This window comes from Pristis pectinata, chromosome 7, assembly GCF_009764475.1.
Source record: "Pristis pectinata isolate sPriPec2 chromosome 7, sPriPec2.1.pri, whole genome shotgun sequence".
Taxonomy (NCBI): Eukaryota; Metazoa; Chordata; class Chondrichthyes; order Rhinopristiformes; family Pristidae; genus Pristis; species Pristis pectinata.
The window spans coordinates 103079644-103107070 of NC_067411.1; the positions used below are offsets into that span (position 1 = coordinate 103079644).

At 42.1% G+C, this 27427-nt stretch overlaps 1 protein-coding gene across 1 annotated transcript in view; it reads right to left on the reverse strand.

Annotated features, from left to right (window-relative positions):
* msh3 (mutS homolog 3 (E. coli)) overlaps positions 1-27427 on the reverse strand; it is a 209193-nt gene that overhangs the window by 171437 nt on the left and 10329 nt on the right. The window contains 5 exon segments of the mRNA XM_052019597.1: positions 15061-15227; positions 19567-19643; positions 19646-19720; positions 22102-22219; positions 24542-24658. Of these exon segments, the coding sequence (XP_051875557.1) occupies positions 15061-15227; positions 19567-19643; positions 19646-19720; positions 22102-22219; positions 24542-24658 (554 nt within the window).

Below are 27427 nucleotides of genomic sequence, written 5' to 3' on the forward strand. Positions count from 1 at the left end.
CTAGCAGCTGACCAGAAATGTACAGTTCTCCCAATGTGGCCTTACCAATGTCTTATACAGCTGTAACATGACATCCCAACTCCTGCACTCAATATCCTGACTGATGAAGGCAAATGTGCTAAATGCCTTCTTCACCACCCCATCTACCCTTGCTGCCATTTTCAAGGAACCATGTACCTGCACTCCCTGGTCTCTCTGTTCTACAAAACTCCCCTGCCACCTACTGTGCAAGTCCTGCCCTCGTTTATCTTATGAAAATGCAACACCTCACATTTATCCAAATTAAACTTCATCAACCATTCCTGGCCCACTGGATCAAGATCACATTGTAATCTTCATTGTCTACTAAGCCACCAATTTTAGTGGTATCTGAAAACTTACTAATCATGTCACCTACATGCAGAGAACCCAAAAAATACAATACAACTTCTAATCTTGGAAAAGCATACACATCAATGAATATTATCATTCATTTTCAAGGTTGATTAATTACTGCATACTCCTCTCCAAGCTGACAATTTCTCCCTGTAGACTGGACATAGATCCAAGCAGAATCTATCAGCACATTCCACCATTTCATCTAGCAGCAGTTTTACAAACCTTGTTGAACAGATTGATAACATGCTCTCAAAGGTTTATGTGGTGGTTGGAAATATGCCCTTCTGCATGGGCATCACAGACCTGCCTACAATGGTCATCCAGTCTATTCTATGATCTCCCAGAAGAGATCGTTTCAGCAAGGTGAAGATTTCATTATTTGTTCTCCTGCAGCAAATGAATTTCCCAGTTGTGCTTGTGCCAATCTGGTCAGAGATTCACATAGCACTAGTCACATTAACCAACCATTCTTTCTATCCTCCACTTTAAAAACTATTGGATCAATTGAAAAGGATTTACTTGTATCAGAGGGACATTTTCACAACTTGACAGTGATTTTTGTGCATAAAACTTTAAATCTGCAATGGTGTCAAAATGGTGGTAGTTTAAAAAAATTACATATGCTTATGATAAATTTAAGTAATATTTAATATTAAAAGGACAGTATAAAGGGTTAAGATAATGGCACATTAATCTCATTTCTCACAGAGCATTTCACAAGCTCGGCCTCCACTGTAAGGAACTCTACCTTAATCAGTCATGAATGTGGAGACTACCAGCCTCCCCGATAACTACGTTTGCACAAAGTGCACCGAGATGCAGCTCCTCAAGGAACGTATTGAGAGTCTGGAGCAGCAGCTCGATGACCTTCAGCTGATTAGGGAGAGTGAGCAGGAAATAGACAGGAGTTATAAAGAGTTTGTATTAAATGAACTCTCTACATTAGATGCTTGCATTTCGGAGGAAGAAATAAAGAAAGTAATATTTTCAATGAACTTGGGTAAAGCACCCGGCCCTGATAGATATACAGCTGAATTTTTTAAATCCTTTTCTGATATTCTTGCTCCCTGGTTAGCCAAAATTTTTAAAGATGCCCTATCAGTGGGTAAACTACCACAATCTTTCTATAAAGCAACTATTTCTTTAATTCTTAAAAAGGATAAAGATCCCACTGATTGTGCATCTTATAGACCTATTTCTTTATTAAATGTAGATTCCAAAATATTTTCCAAAATATTGGTCTTTAGACTGGAAAAGGTTCTCCCACAAATTATCTCTGACGACCAGACAGGATTTATTCAGAATCGTTATTTACATTTTAATATCAGGAGATTAATGAATATTATATATACCCCTTCATCCCAAATTCCAGAATGTGTTGTTTCACTAGATGCTGAAAAGGCGTTTGATGGAGTCGAATGGGAATATCTATTCACTACACTTCAAAATTTAATTTCAGCCCTAAATTTATATCTGCGATTAAGATGATTTGTTATACACCTATGGCTTCAATACCTACTAATAATCAAAGATCTCCTTTGTTTAGGCTTTTTCAAGGTACTAGACAAGGTTGCCCGTTAAGCCCTTTATTATTTGATATTGCTTTAGAACCCTTGGCTATTGCACTTCGGGATTCTTCAAATATATGTGGCATTACTCGCGGACAGATGATTCATAAGATGTCTCTCTACGCAGATGACCTGTTACTTTATATTTCTAACCCGGACGAATCTATCCCCGCAGTGCTATCACTACTAGATCAGTTTAGTGTTTTCTCTGGCTATAGATTAAATCTTAATAAGAGCGGACTTTTCCATTGAATATGCAAACCCCAATTTATAGCCAATTACCTTTTAGATTGGTAACTGACTATTTTATGTATTTAGGTGTTAAAATTACCAAGAAACATAAGGAGGTATTTAAAGCTAATCTACTGCCTTTAATTGACCATATTAAACAATTATTTACTAAGTGGTCTCCACTGTCTTTATCATTGGTAGGCCGAATTAATGTGATTAAGATGAATATTTTACCAAAATTTTTATATTTATTTCAAGTGATGCTAACTTTTGTCCCGTAATCTTTCTTTGACACTATTGATTCTAAAATTCTTTCATATATTTGGCAGAATAAAAACCCAAGGTTAAGTAAGAAATATTTACAAAAACTAAAAAAGGATGGTGGTTTGGCCTTGCCTAACTTTAGATTATATTATTGGGCAATTAATATCAGATATTTAATTTTTGGGATACAAGATTCTGATGTAATTCAATGCCCCAAATGGGTATGCCTTGAGCACCAATCAGTTCTTGAATTTTCATTAGTTTCTAGTTTAGGTGCTTCACTGCCTTTTGCACTTACCAAATTAAGTAAACATATGATTAACCCCATTGTTAAACATACAATACGAACATGGTTTCAATTTCGTAAATTTTTTGGATTGAATAAATTTAATTTGTCAAGTCCCATTCAATCTAATTTTTTCTTTCATCCACCCAGAGTTGACTCAGCTTTTTCCATACGGAAAAGGAAGGGAATAGTACGTTTTCATAATTTATTCATTGATAACTGTTTTTCATCCTTTGAACAATTGTCTAACAAATACAATTTGCCTAAATCACACATTTTCGATATTTGCAGATTAGAAATTTTTTAAAAAGTACTATACCCTCTTTTCCGACACATTACAAAATAGAAACTATGGAAAAAATTTTAGGTCTTAATCCTTTATCAGAAGGGCTTGATAGCAATAATCTATGATTTAATTATGAAAATACGTCCAGAATCACTGGACAAAATCAAGAATGAATGGGAGTGAACTCCAGACATCTCTACCTACAGAGACTTGGAAGAAAATTCTTCATTTAGTTAATACATCTTCAATGTGTGCCAGACACTCGTTGATACAGTTAAAAGTGGTTCACAGGACCCATATGTCAAAAGATAAGTTAGCTCGTTTTTATAACCATATAAATCCTATATGTGACAGATGTAAATCGAATGTGGCTTCTTTGACACATATGTTTTGGTCCTGTCCTCTTCTGGAAAAATATTGGAAAGACATTTTTAACATTATTTCAAACGTATTGAAGATTGATTTACAACGTCACCCTATCACTGCAATTTTTGGATTACCAAGGATAGAGTCTGGCCATTTATCTGCCTCCGCTAACCGTATGATTGCTTTTGTTACATTAATGGCCAAATGATCCATTTTGCTTAAATGGAAGGATCCAATACACCCTACTACTTTTCAATGGTTTTCTCAAACTATATCATGTTTAAACTTGGAAAAAATTAGGAGTGGTACTGTTGATCCTTCGCTTAAATTTGAAGATATTTGGAGTCCATTTATTCAATATTTTAACATGATGTAGATCCCCTTTCAATAACTTTCCAACTTGGAGGAACGGACTTGACGACATAATATTGCTGTGTTTCTACTGAGAAATTTTAGCCCAGTTTTTTTTTCTTTTTTTTTGTTGTTTATTTTTGTTTAAAAAGTTTTGTGTTTAGTTTATATTGTTTACAATTTTTCTTATTGATTTGGGTTTTTTTTAAATTTATATAATAAATCTTTTTCTTTCCTTTCTTTTATATTATATTCATTTACTAAGAGATCGTTGGATCTACAGATTTTTATATTTTGTTGTTCTTTATAATTATCTATGCTATGATTGTTATCCTGATCTCTTTGTATTACATGTATAAATATTGATGTTATACATCAATCTGTATTAATTTGAAAACTAATAAAAAGATTGAAAAAGAAAGAAAGAGTTTGTAGAGAGCACCTCTGTGGCGGTCCCCCTCGAAAGTCGGTATCTCATTTTAGATTCCGTTGGAGAGGATGACCTGACAGAGGAAGACCATGGCAACCGGGACCTTGGCACCGTGCCTGGTACTGTGGTCCAGCGGGGAAAGAGAAATGCAGTGGTTATTGGGGATTCTATAGCGAGGGGTACAGATAACAGATTCTGCGAAACCGACAATGAATCTCGGATGGTGTGTTGCCTCCCTGGTGCCAGGGTACGGGATGTCACAGACCGGGTCCAAAATATTCTGAGGGGAGAGGGTGATCAGCCAGAAGTCTTGGTACATGTAGGTACCAATGACATAGGTAGAAAAAGAGAAGAGGTCCTCAAGGAGGAATACAAGGAGTCAGGGAGAAAGTTGAGAAGTAGGACCTCAAGGGTGGTAATTTCAGGATTACTACCTGTGCCACGTGCCAACGGTAGAAAGAATAGACAGCTCTGGCAGATGAATCTGTGGCTGAGTGACTGGTGCAGGGGGCAGGGCTTCAGATTTCGGGATCATTGGGATCTTTTTTTGGGTGAGGCATGACCTATTCACTAAGGATGGGTTACACCTAAACTCCAAAGAGTCCAATATCCTGGCGGGAATGTTTAATTTAGCTGTTGGGAAGGGTTTAAACTAATCTGGCAGGGGGATGGAAACCAGGATGTTAGGATAAGGGAGGAGGTTTATAGAAACAAGTCCAAGACAGTGTGTAGTGAGGATGGTAAGAAGGACAGGCAGGTGAAAAGTCAGGATAATTTGCTGAACAGTAGAAGTACAACAAAATCAATAGCAGATACTGGACTAAATGTACTATATTTAAATGCACGTAGCATTAGGAATAAAGTAGATGACCTAGTGGCACAACTACAGGTTAATAAATATGACATTGTGGCAACCACCGAGTCATGGCTTTATGACAGATGTGATTGGGAAATGAATGTCCAGGGGTACACAGTGTATAGGAAGGATAGGCAGGTAGGCAGAGGGGGAGGTGTGGCCATGATGGTTAGTAGTGATTATAAAATCAATAGAAAGGAAGGACATTGGGTCAGAAGAGGTGGAATCCTATGGGTGGAGCTAAGAAATAGCAAGGGTAAAAGGACAAGAGTAGCAGTTATATATAGGCCCCCTAATAGCAGTCAGGAAGTGGACCATAAGTTGCAGTTAGAAATAGAAAAAGCGCGTCAGAGTGACAACATGAAGATAATTATGGGGGATTTTAACATGAAGGTGGACTGGGAAATCCATCAAGGCAGTAGATCTCAGGAGAGTGAGTTTGTGGAATGTCTACGGGACGGTTTTTTGGAACAACTTGTTGATGAGCCCACTAGGGGATCGGCTGTTTTGGATTGGGTGCTGTGTAATGAACCGGAGGTGACTAGGGAACTAATGGTAAAGGAACCACTGGGAACTAGTGATCACAATATGATTGAGTTCAGTTTCAAATTTGAGAAGGAGAAGCTGATAACTGGTGTATCGATATTTCAGTGGAACAAAGGAACTTACAGTGGTATGAGAGAGGAGCTGGCCCAAATTGATTGGAAGAGTAAGCTGGCTGGAGGGACGGCGGAGCAGAAATGGAAGGAATTTCTACAAGTAATAAGGAAAATGCAGGATAGATATATTCCAAGAAAAAAAAGGCTTTTGAATTGGAAAAAAAAAGGCACAAATGTGGATAACGAGAGAGGTGAAGGCTAAAATAAAGCAAAAGGGAGGGCATACAAGGAAGCAAAAATTAGTGGGAAAACAGAAGACTGGGAAACTTTTAAAAACTTGCAAAAAGAAACTAAGAAGCTTGTTAGGAAAGAAAAGATGAATTATGAAAGGAAGTTGGCAGATAACATTTGAAAGGATACTAAGAGTTTTTTTAAATATATGAGTAAAGAGAGACACAGGTTGATAATAGGACCAATTGATAACAGTGCGGGAGAGATTATAATGGATGATAAAGAGATGGCAGAAAAACTAAATGAGTATTTTGCATCGGTCTTCACTGTGGAAAACATCAGCAATATACCAATTAGTCAGGGGTCTCACAGAATGGAACTGAGTTCAGTTAAGATTACTAGAGAGAAGGTGCTAGGAAAACTAAATGGGCTAAAGACTGATAAGTCTCCTGGACCGGATGAGGTGCATCCCCGGGTTCTGAAGGAGGTGGCTTTAGAGATAGCGGAGGCATTGGTGATAATTTTCCAGGAATCGATAGACTCCGGCATGGTTCCAGAGGACTGGAGGGTCGCAAATGTAGTTCCGCTGTATAAGAAAGGTGGGAGGCAGCATAAAGGAAATTACATACCTATTAGTCTGACGTTGGTGGTGGGAAAGTTATTGGAATCGATCCTCAAGGATGGGGTTATGGAATACCCAGAGGTGCAAGGCAAGATAGGTCCAAGCCAACATGGTCTTGTGAAGGGAAGATCCTGCCTGACCAACCTATTGGAGTTTTTTGAAGAAATCACAGGTAGGGTGGATAAGGGAGCGGCGGTAGATGTTGTGTATTTAGACTTTCAAAAGGCCTTCGACAAGGTGCCGCATAAGGGACTGATTAATAAGATGAGAGGTCATGGAATTACAGGTAGGATAACAGAATGGGTGGAGCATTGGCTGGTTGGCAGGAAGCAAAGGGTGGGAATAAAAGGATCTTGTTCTGGTTGGCTACCGGTTACTAGTGGTGTTCCGCAGGGGTTGGTGTTGGGGCCGCTTCTTCTTACCTTGTACATTAACAATTTGGATGATGGAGTAAATGGTTTTGTGGCTAAGTTTGCGGATGACACCAAGATAGGTGGAGGAGTAGAGAGTATTGAGGAGACAGGAAGGTTGCAGAGAGACCTAGATAGTTTAGGAGAATGGGCAAGGAAATGGCAGATGAGATTCAATGTTGAGAAATGTGCAGTTGTACACTTTGGAAACAGAAATAAACAGGCAGATTATTATCTAGAAGGAGAGAAAATTCAAAGTACAGAGGTACAAAAGGGACTTGGGGGTACTCGTGCAGGATACCTTAAAGGTTAACCACCAGGTCGGATCGGTGGTAAAGAAAGCGAATGCTATGTTGGCATTCATTTCGAGAGGTATAGTGTATAAAAGTAAGGAAGCGATGATGAGGCTCTACGGGGCACTGGTGAGGCCTCATTTGGAATACTGTGTGCAGTTTTGGGCCCCATATCTTAGGAAAGATGTGCTGATATTGGAGAGGGTTCAGAGGAGATTTACAAGGATGATTCCCGGAATGGAAGGGCTTACATATGATGAGCGTTTGTCGGCTCTTGGACTGTACTCACTGGAGTACAGAAGAATGAGAGGGGACCTCAGAGACATTTAAAATGTTGAAAGGACTGGACAGAGTAGATGTGGTCAAGCTGTTTCCCTTGGTGGGTGAGTCCAGGACCAGAGGGCACAACCATAGAATTAGAGGGTACAGGTTTAAAACGGAGATGAGGAGAAATTTCTTTAGCCAGAGGGTGGTGAATCTGTGGAATTCTTTGCCACATACAGCAGTGGAGGCCAGATCATTGGAGGTGTTTAAGGAAGAGATAGATAGATATCTAAATAGTTGGAGTATCAAGGGATATGGGGATAAGGCCAGAAATTAAGGTTAGAATAGGTTTTTTTGTTCCTTCCCCCCCCCCCCCCAATTTCTCATTCCTTTTTCTTTTTTCCCTTTTCTTTGGAGCAGACCTGATGGGCCGAATGGCCTACTTCTGCTCCCTTGTCTTGTGATGGAATCGATGAAAATTAATCCCAATTTACCTCCACCCATGTCTAAATAAAAACGGAGCAAAATTGCAAATTATTCAATCTTGTCCATTCATCACATAGACTCACTTGGCAAGTTAACTGTGAAACACAACTTCAGAATCCCACGGCAAAGAAGTCACCAGATTTAGTGACGACTTTGATCATCCCAGTCTATATTTAGCATTATAACCTTCAATCCAATTAAAAATATTTATCTGGCTCCTCTTTTCCAGAGACAATCAATTTAAGAACATTAGTAATGAGCAGGTGTGAAGACCACATGGAAAACAGAAAGGTGGACTTCTGCTGATTTCACTCTTGCTCATGGACAGATAACTTTGCACATGCCCACATTTCCTCATTTACACCAGTATGATTTAAACAGTGTTCTGAAGGTCCATTTAAGGGATAATTTATTGCACAAACATAACTGCCCTTGAGGAAGTGGTGGTGGCCACTTTCTTGAACTGCTACAGTCCTCCTGGTGGAGGGACTCCTACAGTACTGTTGGATAGGGAGCTATAGAACTTAAATCCATCGATGATGAAGGCCATTCAGGATGGCCTGTGACTTGAAGAAGTGGTTGTGTTCCCATGCCCCTGGTGGAAGAGGTTGCAGGATTGGGAGGAGTGGCCTCTGCAAGTAACTGCAGTGTATTTTGTAGATGGCACCACAGAGCAGTCACTGTGCCCTAGTGACAGAGGGTACGAATGTTCACGGAGAGCCAAGCGGGTAGCTTTGTGGTAATTGGTGGTACAAATCTTCTTCAGAGTTGGCACTGCACTCATCCAGGCAGGTGCAGAGTATTCCATCGTGGATTCATACAGCATGGAAACAGGGCTTTGCCCACCAAGTCCACACTGGTTCTCAAACGCACACTTGCATTAATCTCATTTGATTCCTTCCACATTCCCGTCAACTCCTTCCAGATTATACCACACACCCGGGGCAATTTACAGTGGACAATCCCCAACCAATCCTGCATGACTCTGGGAGACCAGCAGGATGGATTTGCTGGCTGCTGCAGGAATCTTCTGCCACGCGAGAATTCAGTTTGCAGCCTCATTTCCGACTTTGGGTTACAAAACTTGGAAAACTCATCTGCTTGTCTTCAAAGTAACATCATTATTTTATGTTAACAGACCCATTTTTAAATTTATAACATTGATATGTCACCAGTCAAGGGCCTGAAGTATGCATCTCCTCAACCCTTTCCAATGCAAACACATTAGATCAGAGTTTCTCTCAACTGTGGCTGGCATTAGGGAATCAAAAAGTGAAATTTGTTCCAATCCCGAGACAACAATCATACATAATACAAAATTCACTGGAAGATGGCTAAATCTGCATCATGCACTGTTCACAAACCTTGGAAACAACTTTAAAACTAGAAATACGATAACTTATCGACTTATGAATGTTCGATTTATGAATTTGCTGCAATGTCATGGACTCTTTGGGAACACAAGCGTTCAATTTACAAAGCTATTTTTCTCCATAATGAGTAGCCACACTCTGCACACAGGAGTGCAGTGTACAAATACACCACAGTGCATTTTACTTTGTCTTTGATTTATGAAATTTCACAGTCATTTTCCAGGAATGCATCCTTTTCATAAATCAAGAAATGACCAAGTTACAGGGCATGCATTTAAGGTGAGAGGGGGTAGGATCAGAACAGACATCAGGGGCACGTTTTTTACTCAGAGTGGTGGATGCCTGGAATGCGTTGCCTGATAGGGTGGCGAAGGCAAATCCATTGGGGGCTTTTAAGAGGGGCTTGGATGGGCACATGAATGAGAGGAAAATAGAGAGATATGGGCATTCTGTAGGTAGGAGGGATTAGCTATGTCGGCACAACATTGTGGGCCAAAGGGCCTGTTCTGTGCTGTGCTGTTCTATGTTCTATAGAATCGAAAATCCATTTCTAATTTATATTCTGTTGTCTCAGCTCTCAATTTCTGATCAAAAGTTTTCAAATCATCTTAGCTAAATGTCTGTAATGATTTAACCCTGTTGTAGGACCCACAGTTGCCTGAAAAGAATTCATTTCTGTTCGATCAGATACCTATTTACACATCATTAAAATAAATTATCACAAGATATGCAGTTTCAAAAAGCAACCAAATAGCTTATATTTGCCGAACCACATATGCAACGTTCCAGTTTAGTATTCACTATGGCCTAAGATTTATCACAGCTTGGTACGGCAACTGCTCTGCCCATGACCACAAGAAACTGCAGAGAGTTGTGGACACAGCCCAGCACATCACAGAAACCAGCTTCCCCTCCATGGACTCTGTCTACACTTCTCACTGTTCTCGATAAAGCAGCTCGCATAATCAATGACCCCACGCAGGACATTCTCTCTTCTCCCCCCTCCCATTGGGCAGAAGATACAAAAGCCTGAAAGCACGTACCACCAGGCTCAAGGACAGCTTCTACCCCACTGTGATAAGACTATTGAATGGTTCCCTAGTGTAATAAGATGGATTCTTGACCTCACAATCCACCTCATTATGACCTTGCGCACCTTATTGTCTACCTGCACTGCACTTCATACGTAGCACTTTATTCTGCATTCTGTTATTGTTTTACCTTGTAATACCTCAATGCATTGTGTAATGAAATCATCTGTATGGTCGGCATGCAAGACAAGTTTATCACTGTACCGCAGTACATATGACAATAACAAACCAATTTAAGATTACTTACTCCCAAATTCTAACCACAAGGCTAATCCCGGAGACTCAACCTAACAATACAACACGTAACACCTCATGTTCACTCCAGATCCTCATGGATTGACAAAGGCCTGGTAACAGCCCACACAAAACTGTCCCTCAACCATCAGCATGAGATTGGGAAAACCAAATCCAACTAACTGAGAGAAAGCACCTCACCATATCCACCTTTTATGTGCTTAGAGATGCCGTGCCTGCAAGAACTTACACAAATCAGCAGCAATGTTTAAGTAGAGAATCAATACGTAGGAAATTAAAATATTATCCATGTTCAAATATGATTTGCATAAACAACTCCAGTTACCCAGCAACTATGCTGAAGTGTCCACAGGAAGTCACATCTTGATAAGATTTCCTGATGTTTTCCATTTCTTAATCTGCTCACACTGGTTTGGCTCACCAGGATCACAATATGCAGCTATGTTACTGTGAGGGTTTAGATTTTAAGGGTTTATTTCTCAAGGGTTTTTCTCTCTTTTGTATTGAGTGAGAAAGAATAAATCAAAACCTTACAGTATATGTTGCAGATTATACAGAGAAGGAGGGGAGGCAGTGGGGGGTGGTGGGGGGGTGGAAAATCAGGCAGGCAAATACAAGCATCTCCCAGAAAGAAACCAGTTGCAGACAGCAATAAAACAATGGGCATAGTCAGACCAGCACCTTGGCAACATTTTTAGTGAAGAACCTTTAATTTGTGAAGGATCTTCCACGGGCAAGAAGATAGGAAAGCAGGCAGTGAGAGCCCTGGCTGGTTGCCTCATTGTTAAAGACAAACAGCTGTGCAGCAGCCAGTCAAACAGTCACCCTTGATGATCATCCCAGCATCCAAAACAAACCCAGCTTTCCGCTTTTTGTTACTATCAACTGCAGAAGCTCATCAGAGAGAAACGGCATGGAAACAGACTCTTTGGCCAACCAATTCCACACTGACCATCAAGCCCATTTTTACACCAACCCCACCCCAAGTTATTTTATGTTCTCCACATTCCCATCCACTCTTCCCAGATTACAACACACACCTATACACCAGGGACAATTTACAGTGGCCAATTAACCTACCTGCCCATGTGAGAGGAAACCAGAGAACCTGGAGGAAACCCACGGGGGCACAGGGAGAACATGCAAACTCCACACAGGCAATACTGGAGGTCAGGATTGAACCCAGGTCACTAGAGCTATCCCCCACTGTTAAACCCCAAGTTCCTTAGTTTGGGAAAATAATTCAGATAAGGGCACACAAAATCTGTGCCAAAGCTTACCCAGCAGAAAGCCTTCAAAAACTTAAGGTTAGAATTCAAAATAACCTGCGTGAAAGGAACTGGAGCTTTGCAATTCTCTCCCTTTCCCAGTGGAACATACACAAATGACCTCAAAATTAAGCACAGGACATGAACAACCCGAGTTAATGCAAAAAGCTTATGGATTCTCATTTCTCCTGAAACGATGGTACTAGTCATCATCAGTCAATGGAAGCCAATATATTCGCCATCAACTCCAGGTCAGGTTAAACTGCTCTGATTACACGATAATCAGTGATCTCAAAATACAAACAGAAAATCAGTAACCTGGCAGAGAAAGGGAAAGACTGAACAAAACTACCTCTACAAACATGACTAGCACATTTCCTTGATCAGAGATCACAATGAATCAGGGGTTACTGGGAGGTCAGTGTTTTATAAGGAGGATGTAATACAACAATGAGGAAACAACACACACAAATGCTGGAGGGACTCAGCAGGTCAGGCAGCATCCATGGAGGGAAATGGGACAGTCGATGTTTTGGGCCGAGACCCTTCATCAGGGCTGGAAAGGAAGAGGGCAGAAGCCAGAAGGGAGAGGGGGAGGAGAACAGGCTGGCAGGTGATAGGTGGGTCCAGGTGAGAGGGAAGGTGAAAGGGAATGATGCAAAAAGCTGAGAGGTGATAACCGTAACATAAGGGTCACCTGTAGTAACTGAAGGGAGATGACCTGAGACGTTACACTTTGATAGTAGGAGCAAAGAGCACAGACAATTTCAGGAAAAATAGGTCTGTAATTGGATAGAGTAGAGGTATACAAACCATTAAAACCAGACAGGAGTTTAAAAAAATTATGAAGAAACTTAAAGCACCAGTTAATTTCTACCAGAACAAAAATAAACTGAAAAGCTAAGACCAATGAGAACATGAAACTTATAACAAAGTAGTTAATGCAAAATATGGGGATGCCAGATTTTGCAAAGATAAAGGAATATGTCAAAAAGATAAGATGAAATATTACATAAGGAGTCACCAGCTGAGCTTGTTCCAGTTCAGGCAAATGGTCCAATTCTACGGCAGAAATTCTGCGTGATTCCACACTATTCTGCCTTGACCAAATTCACCTGAATAACTACAACTGCCAATATGAATATTTGTGTTACTAAGAGAAAGATTTTTTCCAAATAGCAAAAAAAATCAGTCTTTCACTTCTGACTTTGAAGTATCTTTGTACTTTCTCAATTAAACTGCACACAGCATTTAATCCAACGATGCTATTTAATTAAATTACCAGAAAATTCACAAATTATGAAAATTTTGTATTCTTTTGTAGATATGAATAAAAGTCTGAGAAGCTTGACATGCAAGCGGCAGGTTGCTATGGTGAAAGAATAACATTATCACTGGGCGGCAGAGTAGTGCAGCAGGTCAAGCTGCCTCACAGCCCCACAGACACCGGTTCAATCCTGATATCAGGTTCTCTCTGTGACCGGAACCACGGACAGAACACTGGAAGAACTCAGCGGGTCAGGCAGCATCTGTGGAGGCAAAAGATGCATGTCGACGTTTCGGGTTGAAACCCTGCATCAAGACTGATGAAGAGGTTGCAGATGCTGGAATCTAGAAGACAAAAGAAACTGCTTCAGAGTCTTGACCCCAAAACAGCAGCGCACACCTTTTGCCTCCACAGATGCTGTTTGACCTGCTGAGTTTTTCCAGCGTTCTGTTTTTTGTTCCAGATTCCAGCATCCGCCGTCTCTTTCGTCTTCTCTCTGTGACTGTACGTTTTTCCTCCAGATGTTCCAGCTTCCCTCCACCCACGACCCCAACTCCCAAAGACATGCTGGTACCTTAATTGCCTATTGTACATTACTGTAAATAAAGGCAAATTTTCTCCATTAGAGAGTTATCAATTAAAAACAATGGTAACAAAAAACAGCAGTCAGTCTTAATGTTCTCTATGCAAGCAGTATTACTGTTCAGATATGAATGTCTCTGAAACTATTGTGTCATCAAAACCACTGCTGGCAGAAAAAAAATTAGAATTGGTTTTTATTGTCACTTGTACCGAGGTACAGTGAAAACCTTGTCCTGCATACCGTTCATACAGATCAATTCATTACACAGTGCATTGAGGTAGTACAAGGGAAAACAATACAGAATACAGAGTAAAGTGTCGCAGCTACAGAGAAAGTGCAGTGCAGGCAGACAATAAGGTGCAAGGTCATAACGAGGTAGATTGTGAAGTCAAGAATCCATTTTATCGTACTAGGGAACTGTTCAATAATCTTATAACAGCAGGATAGAAGCTGTCCTTAAGCCTGGTGGTATGTGCTTTCAGGCTTTTGTATCTTCAGCCCGATGGGAGAGGGGAGAAGAGAGAATGTCTCAGGTGGGTGGGGTCTTTGATTATGCTGGCGGCTTTACCGAGGCAACGGGAAGTGTAGACAGAGTCCATGGAGGGGCAGCTGGTTTCCGTGATATGCTGAGCTGTGTCCACAACTTCCAAGAATAGTGGAGAAATTGAAGCCGGAATCAGAAGCCAGAGTTAGGAGATTATCCAAAAATGGAAACTGAGCCTCTGCAACTCGCCAGTCTCGTTGAAACAAGGGCTGTCTCACCCCCAGAGGCAGCTTGTCCTGGGCAAGGAAGAAGTTTGGTGCTTGCTGCATTTAGACAGTGGGAGGTGAGTGGAGAGCCAGTGCATGCTGGCAATGGCTGTGGAGCTGCGGAAGGAATCCTGCCCTACATTTTCTTCAGCCACTTGCCATGATCTCTCTGAGGAGCACTGCTTAGGCCAGAGTAGAAAACACTTGACAGACCTTGAATAACTATAGCCCCATCTAATCTCTGAGATTTTCCAGAAAAAATATGCAAGAACCTGATTGCAGGCAATTGCTCAGGAAACCCAAGACTGTGAGGACCCATATGACAATCACCAAGCCAACAATGCAGACTGGATGCTGTACCTCACAACGGAGAACAATTGTGTACCAATTTTTAACCTCGGTATCCAAATAACATACTGAATGTGTCCCAAACCAGATTCCAATAACTCTCTGCTGAAGGACTGGGTGCGAGGCTCCCAATGATCAGACATTATCTACAACACTGATGCGCTGATGCGCCCCAGGACCTTTCAAGTAAACTTGTTTACACACCTTGAAGCTGAGATACTGGCCAGAAGCTTCTCTGTGTTCTCGGACAACTCCGGTGGGAGTAGAATTTCAACCGGTTGCAGACACAGGATCCGGCTTTCCAGCTCCGACCGGGATTTACAATCATGGAAACAGTCATAAACCACATCTCCAGTGTTGGGCTGGACTGCCTGCCAAAATAAACGGTGAAAGTCAAAATTAAAACAATCCCACATCCAATTTTAAAGTGTGAAGTTTCCAAGATACCAGATGGATTTTGTTTTAAAAATGTAAATGTTTTTTTTGCGGAAGTGTAGATTAACCAGAATGGTGCAGATATCAGAGGCTTTTCCCCAGGGCTGAAATGGTGGCCACAAGAGGACATAGGTTTAAGGTGCTGGGAAGTAGGTATAGAGGAGATGTCAGGGGTAAGTTTTTTTACTCAGAGAGTGGTGGGTGTGTGGAATGGGCTACCAGCAACGGTGGTGGAGGCGGATACGATAGGGTCTTTTTAGAGACTGTTGGATAGGTACATGGAGCTGAGAAAAATAGAGGGCTATGGGTAAGCCTAGTAATTTTTAGGGTAGGGACATGTTCGGCACAGCTTTGTGGGCCGAAGGGCCTGAACTATGCTGTAGGTTTTTCTATGTTTCTATGTCCCGGTGATGATTTTTTAAATAAATCATTAGTAAAGCAGGTAACAAGAAGTGGCTCACTCAGCAGATACAAGACTCTCAACCAGAAGTTAAATTCAGTCTGGCTACTGCATAGGTTTGTTTCCATTTATTGAACAATCTTTCCAGCCACCATGATCAAGAAATTACCAAATCAAATCCAAAAATCACAGTTGACCCCTATTCACAATACTGGAAGGTGTGTGTTACACTGCTGTTTACACACACAGGACTACAATAACCTGTGATGCAGAAATGCCACAAAACCAGCCCTAGGATCAAAGCCCACTGACGGGCCACAAAGGTGCAAAATTATAAAGCTGTGGAAATTGCCATGATGTTTACTGTCCATCATCAGGACTGCTCATGCAATCAGCTTTCCTCCCCAGCTTTGCCCCATTGAAATTACATTGGAATCAATGTCTGGGGTTCCGAATCTGGACAGTGGCAAGCGAAAACACTCTTCCAAATTCTATTCCAGCTGCCACAACTTAATCCTCAAAGCATTCTTGACTTGATGAGCTTCAATTGGAAATGTAACGAAAAAGGAGTGAGCTCCCAGAAGATTGTGAATATACAGGCTGTTCCCAGGTTACGAACACCAACTTACAGACTCCCATAGGAAAGAGTTCCCTTAATATTATTAAAATCAAAAGTCCGACATACATACTTGTGTCCATCACTACAGATGGCAGAACTAGTTTCCTCTTTCTGTCCACTTTTCATAACTGTTTTCTTTTTAAAATCAGCCTCATGTGCTTTTGCCATTCATTACAGTACTACTGAGGTGTGGTTACCGTATCAAGTGATTTTTTTTTGTGTATTTTCCATTTATGGACAAAATAGACTTTTGAACACCAGTGGAAATGGAACTTGTTGGTTATGGGAGGATGCCCTGCAGCTCTAACTAGAGATTCTGGCATTAGTCGAAAATGGGCAGGGTGACGGGGTAAATTAAGAAACTCAAATTCAATAATTACCCATCATCATTCAAAATAATAACTCTGTTATAGGTATATTGTTATTGGTGACAGTCACTTAAAAACTTACTTTCCCCATCTGGTTAGGTGAAAAATTAGTCAAATCCAATATGTTAACACAGCAGTGATTAAACAGGCATACTCAAGGTTAAAAAGAGAGAAATGCTTTTTTTGTAAAAACATCACAGGAGCAGTAGCTAATTGGTCCGTCAAGCCCATGGCAAGACTCATCTCCTCTTCTGTGCCAGCTCCCCACATTCCCTGCTGGGACAGATCGGCTGGTCAAGTAGTGTCACAACAACAACCTCGCACTCAGCATCAGCAAGACCAAGAACTGACTGTGGGCTTCAGGAAGGGAAGTCGGGAGAACACACACCAGTCCTCACTGAGGGGTCAGCGGTGAAAAAGGTGAGCAGCTTCAAGTTCCTGGGCATCAACATCTTGGAGGATCTATCCTGGGCCCAACACATTGATGCAATCATGAAGACAGCATGCCAGCGGCTCTACTTCATTAGGAGTTTGAGGAGATTTGGTACGTCACCAAAGACTCTTTAAAGACACCTGTACACGGAGAGCTGTGCAAGATGATAAGAAGCAAAGATTGAGTGGACAGTCAGAGACTTTTTCCCCAAGATGGCTATACACAAGGGGGCATAATTTTAAAGTGATTGGAGGAAGGTATTTGGGAGGGGGGGGGGGGGGGGTCAGAGGTAAGTTTTGTTTTACAGAGAGTGGTGGGTGCATGGAACGCACTGCCGGCAGAGATTGTGGGGGCAGATACATTAGGGACATTTAAGAGACTCTTAGATAGACACATAAATGATTGAAAAGTGGGGGGCTATGTGGGAGGGAAGGGTTGGATCTTAGAGCAGGATAAAATGTCAGCACAACATCGTGGGCCGAAGGGCCTGTACTGTGCTGTAATGTTCTATGTTCAAATTTCTACAGATGTACTGTGGAGAGCATTCTGACTGGCTGCATCACAGCCTGGTACGGAGGCTTCAACGTGCAGGATCGCAAGAGGCTGCAGAGGGTTGTAGACCCAGCCAGCTCCATCACAGGCACCACGCTCCTCGCCATCAAGAACATCTTCAAGAGGTGTGCCTCAAGAAGGTGACATCCATCACTAAGGACCCTCACCACCAGGACATGCCCTCTTCTCGTTACTACCATCGAGGTGGTGGTACAGGAGCCTGAAGACCCACACCCAACGTTCTAGGAACAGCTTCTTCCCCCTCCACCGATTTCTGAACAGTCCATGAACACTACCTCATTATTCTCTTTGCACTATTTATCTTTGTGACTTATACTAATTTTATGTCCTGCACTGTACTGCTGCTGCAAAACAATGAATTTCATGATGTGTCAGTGAAATAAACCTGATCTGATACTCAATCCTTATCTGATATAATCATTTCACTTAACCTCCCAGATTTGCGAACAGTACCTAAGAAGCTGCAGAGAGTAGTGGACTCTGCCCAACACAGCACGGGCATATCCCTCCCCACCATCGGGAGTATCTGCAGGAGGTGCTGCCTCAAGAAGGCAATATCCATCATCAAAGATCCCCACCATCCGGGCCGTGCCATCTTCTCGTAGCTCCCATCGGGCAGGAGGTACAGAAGCCTTAAGTCCAACACCACCAGGTTCAGGAACAACTACTCCCTTCAACCATTCAGTTCTTGAACCAACCAGCAGAACCCTAATCACTACAGTTTAGCAACACTCTGACCATTTTGCACTACAATGGACATTTTCTTTTGTCCTAATTGTGTTCTTTCTTGTAAAATTTATGAATAATTCACGTTTAATTTATGTTTTTCTTGTGAATGCTGCTTATCTGATGCTCTGTGCCTGTGATGCTGCTGCAAGTAATTTTTTCACTGCACCTGTGCACACATGGACTTGTGCAGATGACAATAAACTTGACTTTGATTTATTTTCAATAATTTTCAAGAGCTGGGTATTCCAACTGACCCAATTAATAATGCACAAACTTGACTTGGTTACTGCACAAAACAATCAAATAGTTGGTATTATCACCCGTTATAACTGCACAATGTTCCACAGCACTGGGTCCGAGCTTTAAATCAGAAATCAACCCATAGTAGCAACAGATGAATCAGGCATTGCCTTTTGCTGCCATCTAGTGACTCCAAAACAAAACATTCCACAGAAACTGAGGTCAACTGGGTACTTGGTTGGGATTTACCTTCTCAGATTAGCAGTGGGACCAGGATGAAGTTATTCTTGAGCTGCTCTGAGATGGTGGCAATGTGCCCACATTGAAGGCCTTGATTTTCTTTGGGAGTGGGGGGGTGGAATTGCTTTTGGTGAAGTTTCAACTTTGGTAAGATTTAGGGAAGGAGGGAAGGGAAAGAGATTCCTGTGTGAATTTTGGAACTGTTTTCTCAGCAGTAGCAATAGTTTATGGAGAAAAATAGTCGAGAAAGCAATTCAAATGGTTTCAGCACAACGCAACAATGGCGTTAGATGAATTCCCTCAGGCAATGAGAAGGAAGATCACTGAAGGTTCTCCATGGTGCACCCACGGGGTCAACAGCAGTGCACTGAACAGGAAGACCGACAACAACCTCCACACGTCACATTATACCACAGAATCCAACTGAACGAGATGTACAGCGTCTCACAAATGCCAGGTTTTCTTTCCGCGGGTATCAGATGTAAAAATCGTAGAAATAAAAGTAAATCTTAATCCATTTTTCCTGCAAGTTTGTCTTGCAGAAAGCAATTCTCACCATAAACATTGGACGTATTTTGGATCAAGTGTCAATTCTCAACAGATATTTCATTTTTTCTGCTGGACGTGTGTGTATTAGACGCGATTAATCTATTTGCTGTGAAGGGATACTCACCACAAACCCAATATGAACTCCCTGTTTCTTACGGTCCTTTTTGCTCTCTGCTTGCTCACAGATGCACATCAGGTAGTTGTTGGGAAATCACCAGCCACTTCTCCCACATCACCCAATTCACCATCCAGATCCAGATTCAATAAGGGATTAATATGTGACAGTCGTCAAGGACAAATTATTAGTTACCCAAGTAATTATATATCTGCCACTCCATCAGCATGTTTAGCCCAAGAGACGCACGTCAATTAAAGTGATCTGGTGTTGGTCACTTGTTTAGGAGAATGAGGAGAGGGTCTATAGTCTGCTCTGCACCACGTCAGGTGTCATTCTCTGGGGGTGAGCGGAGGGCAGTGGTGGAGAGCACATCTCCATGAGAAATGCAAAGCAGTTACGATTTAATCGAAGGTTCTGGCATTAAAAATGGAATTAAGCAAAAACAAAGGTTCTGCCAAGACTCCCTGGCGAAGAAAATTTGAAGTATCCCATTGTGGTTCAAATATTGCTGCTCTGGTAGCTTGGATGGAGATTTAGCAGTTGGGTCCTGTGGAGAAACGTGCTTATTTCAGCACTCTGGAATCTCAATATCAGCAAGGCAAGAGTTTGAAAGATTTTTAAATATTAAGAGAATCAAAGGATATGAAATTAGGGCAGGAAAGAGGCACTAAAGATCACCAGTGATCTTATTTTACACAAACATCGGTATCAATGGCAAGGCTGGCATTTACTGCCCAGACCTGGTGGCCCTTGAGACTGTGCAGATGGACCTTCATCTTGAACCCCACTTCATAGGTCACTTCAGAGGCTGGTCAGGAGTCAACCACATTGGTGCAGGATTGGAGTCATCAGCACGCAGACCAGGCAAGGATGGCGGATATCCTTCCCCAAGGAGCACGAGTAGACGTGCTTTGCTTTAGTAGATGTGCTTTGGTTTTTTGGGCAATGTGCTAATTTCACGGTCAGTTTCACTGAATGGACTTCCATTTTCTCGCGCCCCCCCCCCCCCAAATAAATAGAAATTGTCAATGAGATTGATCTGAATGTGCCTTCTCCGGATTACTTGATTAGTTCTCTTCCAGGAAAGATCAATGCAGATGAGACAAGTGTAGTGATCGTGGCCCCATGGTTTGGTGCCAGCCCCACAACATTACCATTCGGGTACAGAAATTCTAACCTCTCATACAATCCAACAATGGCATACTTTATAAATTTAAACCCTTAAGGAACAGAATAACTTTTGTCATACAGATTTTCCTGCCTTTTTGTTTCCTTTTCCTGCCTCAATCCTGCTTCAAACTTACTGTCTCAAATTCACTCCAGTTCTGATGATCTGAAACGTGAACTCTGGTTCTCCTACCATAGATGCTGCCCGACCTGCTGAATACTTTCAACTGGGAAAGTGGGCAAAGGAATGGCCAATGGAATTTAACTCAGACATGCAAAGTGATGCTTTTTTGGGGATGTTAAACCTGGACAGGTCATACACAGTGAATGACAGGGCCTTGGAGAGTTGTGGAAGAGAGATCAAGGGGTACAAGAACATAGTTCCCTTAAAGTGACGACAGGTAGACAAGGTGGTGAAGGTGTATGGCTTGCTTGTCTTCATTGGATGAGGCACTGAGTACAGAAGCTGGAATATCGTGTTACAGCTGTACACTGGTAAGATCGCACTTGGAACACTGTGAGCAGTTCTGCCCACCACACTACAGGAAGGATGCGATTAATCTAGAGAGAGTGCAGAAAAGATTCAAGGATATTGCTGAGACTGGAGGGCTTGAGTTACAAGGTTAGATAAACTAAGAGTGTTGGTATTGGTTTATTATTGTCACTTGTACCGAGGTACAGTGAAAAGCTTGTCTTACAAACTGATCTTACAGGTCAATTCATTGCACAGTGCAGTTACATTGAGTTAGTACAGACTGCATTGATGTAGTACAGGTAAAAACAATAACAGTACAGAGTAAAGTGTCACAGCTACAGAGAGAGTGTTTTCCCTGGAGTGGAGGAAACTGAGGGGAGACCTTATAGAGATTTATAAAACCATGAAGGGCATCGATAAGATGGATGGTCACAGTCTTTTCCCTAGGGTCGGGGAGTTTAAAACTAGAGGGCACAGGTTTAATGTGAGAGGGGAACGATTTAAAGGGGACCTGAGGGGCAAGCGTTTCCACAGAGGGTGATGGGTATGTGGAACGAGCTGTTAGAGGAATTGCTGGAGATTAAATTATAACATTTAAAAGACATTTGGACAGGTACATGGATAGGAAAAGTTTAGAGATATGGGCCAAACGTGGGCAAATGGGACTAGCTCGGATAGACACCTTGGTCAGCACAGATGAGTTGACCCACAGGACCTGTTTCTGTGCGATATAACCATATGGCTCACTTACTGATTTTATTTTGGATTTCAGCTCCTACAGTATTTAGCTTTTATGTTCAAACCCCAGAAGTTTGGAATTCCCATGCCTGGTCAGTTCAAACAGCCCGAAGTGGAGTGTGAACAAGAAAGGGATGGAGCTGGTGCAACTGAAAGGATATCTTCTCCGATGAGTGTAGACTTGGTGTAGAGAGCAGTCAGCTTGCGAGTAAAAAGATTGCTTTTGTTGTCACCAACAGCTTTAAGAGCTGCAGTCTCAGTCTGTTTCACAACTCCCACCTGTAAAACATACAGAGCAATCATTCTGCACAATCCATACATTATCCTCACAATGTATTTCCTGCATCAAGGCCTTGCATTGTAGCACTGAGGATTGAGGTCAAGCTATAATGACAAATATAAATATTACCTTCATTCTCGTTTACTATGTTGCTATCAGATAACAATTCTTACCAGAGATTGGGCAGAACGAGAACAGGTGTGTGCCTGTGAGGAAAGGGGGCAGGGGAATGTGCCGGTGTTGCAAAAATTGAGTCCAAAGGATAAAAAGCATGCATGCGACTTATCACCATGGAGTAACAGCCCCCCGTCCCAGGAGTTTGGTATTGGTATATTGTTGTCACTTATACCGAGGTACAGTGAAAAGCTTGTCTTACAAACCAATCGTACAGGTCAATTCATTACACAGTGCAGTTACATTGAGTTAGTACGAAGTGCATTGAAGCAGTACAGGTAAAAACAATAACATTACAGAGTAAAGTGTCACAGCTACAGACAAAGTGCAGTGCAATAAGGTGCAAGGTCACAACAAGGTAGATTGTGAGGTCATAGTCCATCTCATTGTATAAGGGAACCGTTCAATAGTCTTAGCACAGTGGGGTAGAAGCTGTCCTTAAGTCTGGTGGGACGTGCCCTCAGGCTCCTGTATCTTCTACCCGATGGAAGAGGAGAGAAGAGAGAATGTCCCGGGTGGGTGGGGTCTTTGACTATGCTGGCTGCCATTGGGAGCTCCCAGGACATGGAAGTCTAGTCTCCCCTGCAACACTCTAAAGGCACAATGCACAGGAAGTGGTACAATCTGTCACACAGAAATCACATCAGGTGTGAAAGCTCATAGCACCTGGAACTGTTTGGTCTCATTTCTGGAATGACGCAACACATCCAGAAATGGTTATCACCACACTATGGTCACGGTAACTACATCCCAGCGCACAAGGCTGAAATAAACAGTAATCTTATTTCTAGTCAAATGTTTACTTAAACTTGCCATCCAAATTAGCACTTTCTTTAAAACAAACCTGCATATTTCAACAAATACTTTGATTAGTCATTAAAGCAGCTCATTAATATTTCAGTAACCTAACAGCTCTGGTTACTGGCACTTGGAATTATTTTCCAGAGTTGGGAGCCTGTTATTAAATGAAATCTGTTGGCCTGAGCAAGTCAGCTTGCTTACATTTAAAACACTTCAAAGCCACTGTAGGCTGGGGAAAAGGATCCAGGGTCAAGCAGAAGGGAATGGAAACCATGGCAATGGTGAGGTGAAGGGAAGGATGTGGCAAAGCAAGACAGAGGAATGGGTTCCTTGGGAGTGGGGCAAAGGGAGGGGCAGGTTAGGCAGTGTTGTGGAGATAGAACGGAGTGTCCTTGGTAACAGAGCGAGACACAAAATGGGAGGGGGCAGTAGATTCTGAGGAGATGCAAAGGAAGCTCAGCTCAGGGTCACTCAACACAACCGATAACAGGCAACTCCATTCAAAATTCCACGTGTGCAAATGGTGGCGAGGGCCAAAGCAGATGGCTTAGCGGTTGCACCCAGCTGCACACCCATTTCCCACTCTCACCCCATTCTTTCTGTTAAAGAAACCACATTGGTTACTTCAGTTCAGAAACCATATTTCCTTTCTCACCAGTACATGAAAATCAAAAAACTGCAGATGCCAGAGATATGAAGTAAAAATAGAAAACAGTGTAAACACTCAGGTCAGGCAGCACCTGTGGAAAGTGAAACAGTTAACGTTTCTGATCAAGGGTCCTGGACCCAGAACTTCAACGGTTTCTCTTCTCACAGATACTACCCGACCTGCTGAATGCTGCCAGCATTTTGTTTTTATTTCCTATCTCACCCTTCAGGTAGTCTCCCACTACCAGCTATCCCAAAGTTGGTAAAAGACAGCAGTTGGAAGTAGCAGCTCAGGATGAACTGAAGGACGTGCATCCTGGAGCTTGATTCCAAGGTGAATGATTTAGGAAACTTGTGCCTCAGATTCCCATTCCAGTTCTACCATCATCAGCATGCCATTTGAGGGAAGATACAAAGTGGGGCCTCAGAGGATTTAGTGTTCCAAAATGCAGCAAGTGTCAACATCACCCCCGACAACCCCTGCCCCACCCCCGAAACAGTTCCTGCAAGTGTCAACACTGCCCCCGACCAACCCCTGCCCCACCCCCAAGCTTGGCCCTTCCGAGCAGCTGGTTTTACAGAGGCTCCGCCAGCTCCCCCCTGCCCAGCCCTTCCAACGTTGATGAATGGGCCAAGTGCATTAAACAGAATCCGCCCACCCCCTTCCTGAAGGGGGTATTAAAATTGATAACACTTACCTTGTATCCCTTAGCAACCAGACGCCTTACATGGACAAATAGCCGGTGCACTGGAATGCTGGCCGTCATAAAGTTATGGTCTGGATGGCAGTAAATGTTCAGCTCCCGAGCTGCAATCTGCAAGTATGTGCAAGAGTTCACTAAATACAAATCTCGGAAACATGGAGAAGAATGAACTTATGGAACGGACTATCAGCTCAAAATATCATCCAGAGGTGCATTAATTCTATGACCATACGGACTTTACCAATGCGCTATTTCACTTCCTTTCCAAAGCATGAAAACTGTCCTTCAACGTGCGCTTCATTTCACCTGTCCCTCGACATTCCTGTGTGCTTCATAAAGCTACAGCACAAGTCAATCCCACCTCTGCCCACCAACAACAGCTGCATTCCTGACTGGGTCTGTTCTCTGCATTTTCTAGAATTTACTTAAACAAGAGTTGATCTTTCTGTTAATTAATCCCTCCATTTAAACAAAACAACAGTCCTAGTTCTGACTGTAAATAAATCACAGTAGGCATGATCCAGGATCAATTTATCACATCATACATCACTACAATTGATAGCTTTGCAAATTGAGCCGGTCTCTTTTAAACCCACAACACAAATGAAATGCACAAACCAGCTTCAGTGCTGTTAGCTGAGAGAACAAAATATAATCAAAGAGAGGGCCACCCACGTCAATGGATGTGAAGCACCCAGTCAGCAGGACTGAACGGACAGTGTCCTGGGCTTCTCCTACCAGAAAGGACTTGTAAAACAACAGGCCAAAAGGGAGAGGAGGCAGGGGAGATTGTGAATCAAGGAAGGTGTCAGAGCAGTGTGGAGTCGCAGTATAGAGGCAGGGGCCAGTAATGTAGAATCTGTTGGATTGAAATTATTAATAACAGGGAAAAGAAGACACAGGTGAGATAGTCCATAGGTCTCCAAAACATGACTTCCTGATAGGGCACAGCATAAATGGGGAAATATCCAGGACATGTTTGAAGGGAACTGTAATTATCATGGAAGATTTTAATCTGCATTTTGGTTGGATGAACCAAACTGGCAAGGGTATTGTAGATGAAGAATCTGTAGAGTGCATCAGGGACCGCTTCTTAGAACAGCACATTACAAAGCCTACCTGGCAACAGGCTATTTTAGATTTGGCCATGTGTAACAAGGAAGGATAAATAAGAGATCTTGTGATTAAAGATCCCCTAGGAGGTTGTGACCACAATGTGATAGAATTCCTGATGCAGTTTGAGGGGAACATCACAGGACCAAAACCAGTATTTTCAACTGAAATAAGGGCAATTATAATGGTCTGAAGTTAGAGTTGTCCTTGGGGGACCAAAGGAAGGATGCGATTGTGCTGGAAATTCACCAGGATGTTGCCTGGATTGGAGGGTTTTAGTTAAGGGGAGAGATTGGATAGGCTGTGCTTGTTTTCCTGGAGCAAAGGAAGCTGAGAAATGACATATAAAAGGTGTAGATAGGGTAGATAGTCAAAATCTTTATCCTATGGTGAGAGGAAGGAATTGTGAGGGGGATCTGACAGAGAGTGGTTGATATCTGGAGGACACAGCCAGAGGAAATGGTGGAATCAGACACAACCGCTATCCTGAACAGACATTTGAACAGACAGGGTATAGAAGGATCGGGACCAAATGTGGGCAAATGAGATTAGTGCAGATAGGCAAAAATGTCAGCACAGAGTTAGTGAGCCAAAGGGCCTGTTTCCCTGCTCCATGACTCTATAACTAGGAAGACAAGCCAAGAGACAGCTCAGTAGAGGAACAGTAGCAGATCCATAATGGCAAACAATGGCAGGTCCATAATACTTGGCAGGAATTTATCCCAAATAGAAAGAGGAACAATCAGTGGTTAACAAAAGAGGGCAAGGATAACGTTAAATTGAAAAGTAGAGCACACAAACAGAAAGGGCTGGTGGTAGCTCAGAGAATCTGGAAGTTCTTAGGATCCAGAAGCAAAGGACAAAAAAAGCTTAAGGAGGGAGAAAATTGAGAGAAAACTTGTATGTAACATAAAACAACAAACGAGTTGCTATGGAAACAAACAGAAATAAGATGGCCGGGGTAAGTGGGACATCCAGAGAATGAGGCTGGTGAATTAGTAACAAGAAACAAAGAAATGGCAGATATGTTATTTGTAACTGCATTCACCACAGAGGATACCACAAATATCTCAAAGGCCGAATTCAAACAAAATGGAGGAACTTGTAAAAACCTGTATCACAAGGAATAAAGTATTAGAGAAGCTCAGAGGCTGAAGGCAGACAAATCACCAGGACCCAATGGCCTGCACCCAAAGGTTTAAAAAGAAGTGGCTGCAGAAATAGGGATTCATTGGTTGAAATTTTTTTCAAAACTCGCTAAATCCAGAGAGGGCATCAGAAGATTGGAAAACAGCCAATGTGACTCCCTTGTTCAGAGGGAGGAAAAACACAAGGATGGAGAAGGCCAGTTAGTTTAGCATTTATTATTAGCAAGATCGAAGAGGAAATAGCTAATCATTGAGGAAAGTTGATGATAATCAAACCCAGTGAACATGGTTTTATGAAAGGGAAATCATGTTTCATAAAATTGCTCAAATCCCTTGAGAATGTGACAGGGAGAGTTGATAGAGGGAACCTGGAGATGTAGATTTCCAAAAGGCTTTTAACAAGATGACACATTAGAAGCTGGTGCACAAATTAAAAGGCCAAGGTATTGGAAAAAGTGTGTCAGCATAGACTGAAAACTGGCTGACACATAGAAAACAAAGAGTTGGAATAAAGGGGCCATTAATCGGCTGCAAGGAGGTCACTAGTAGAGTGCTCCGTGGATCGGTTCTTGGCCCACAATTATTTACCATTTACATTAATGGCCTAGAAATGGGAATA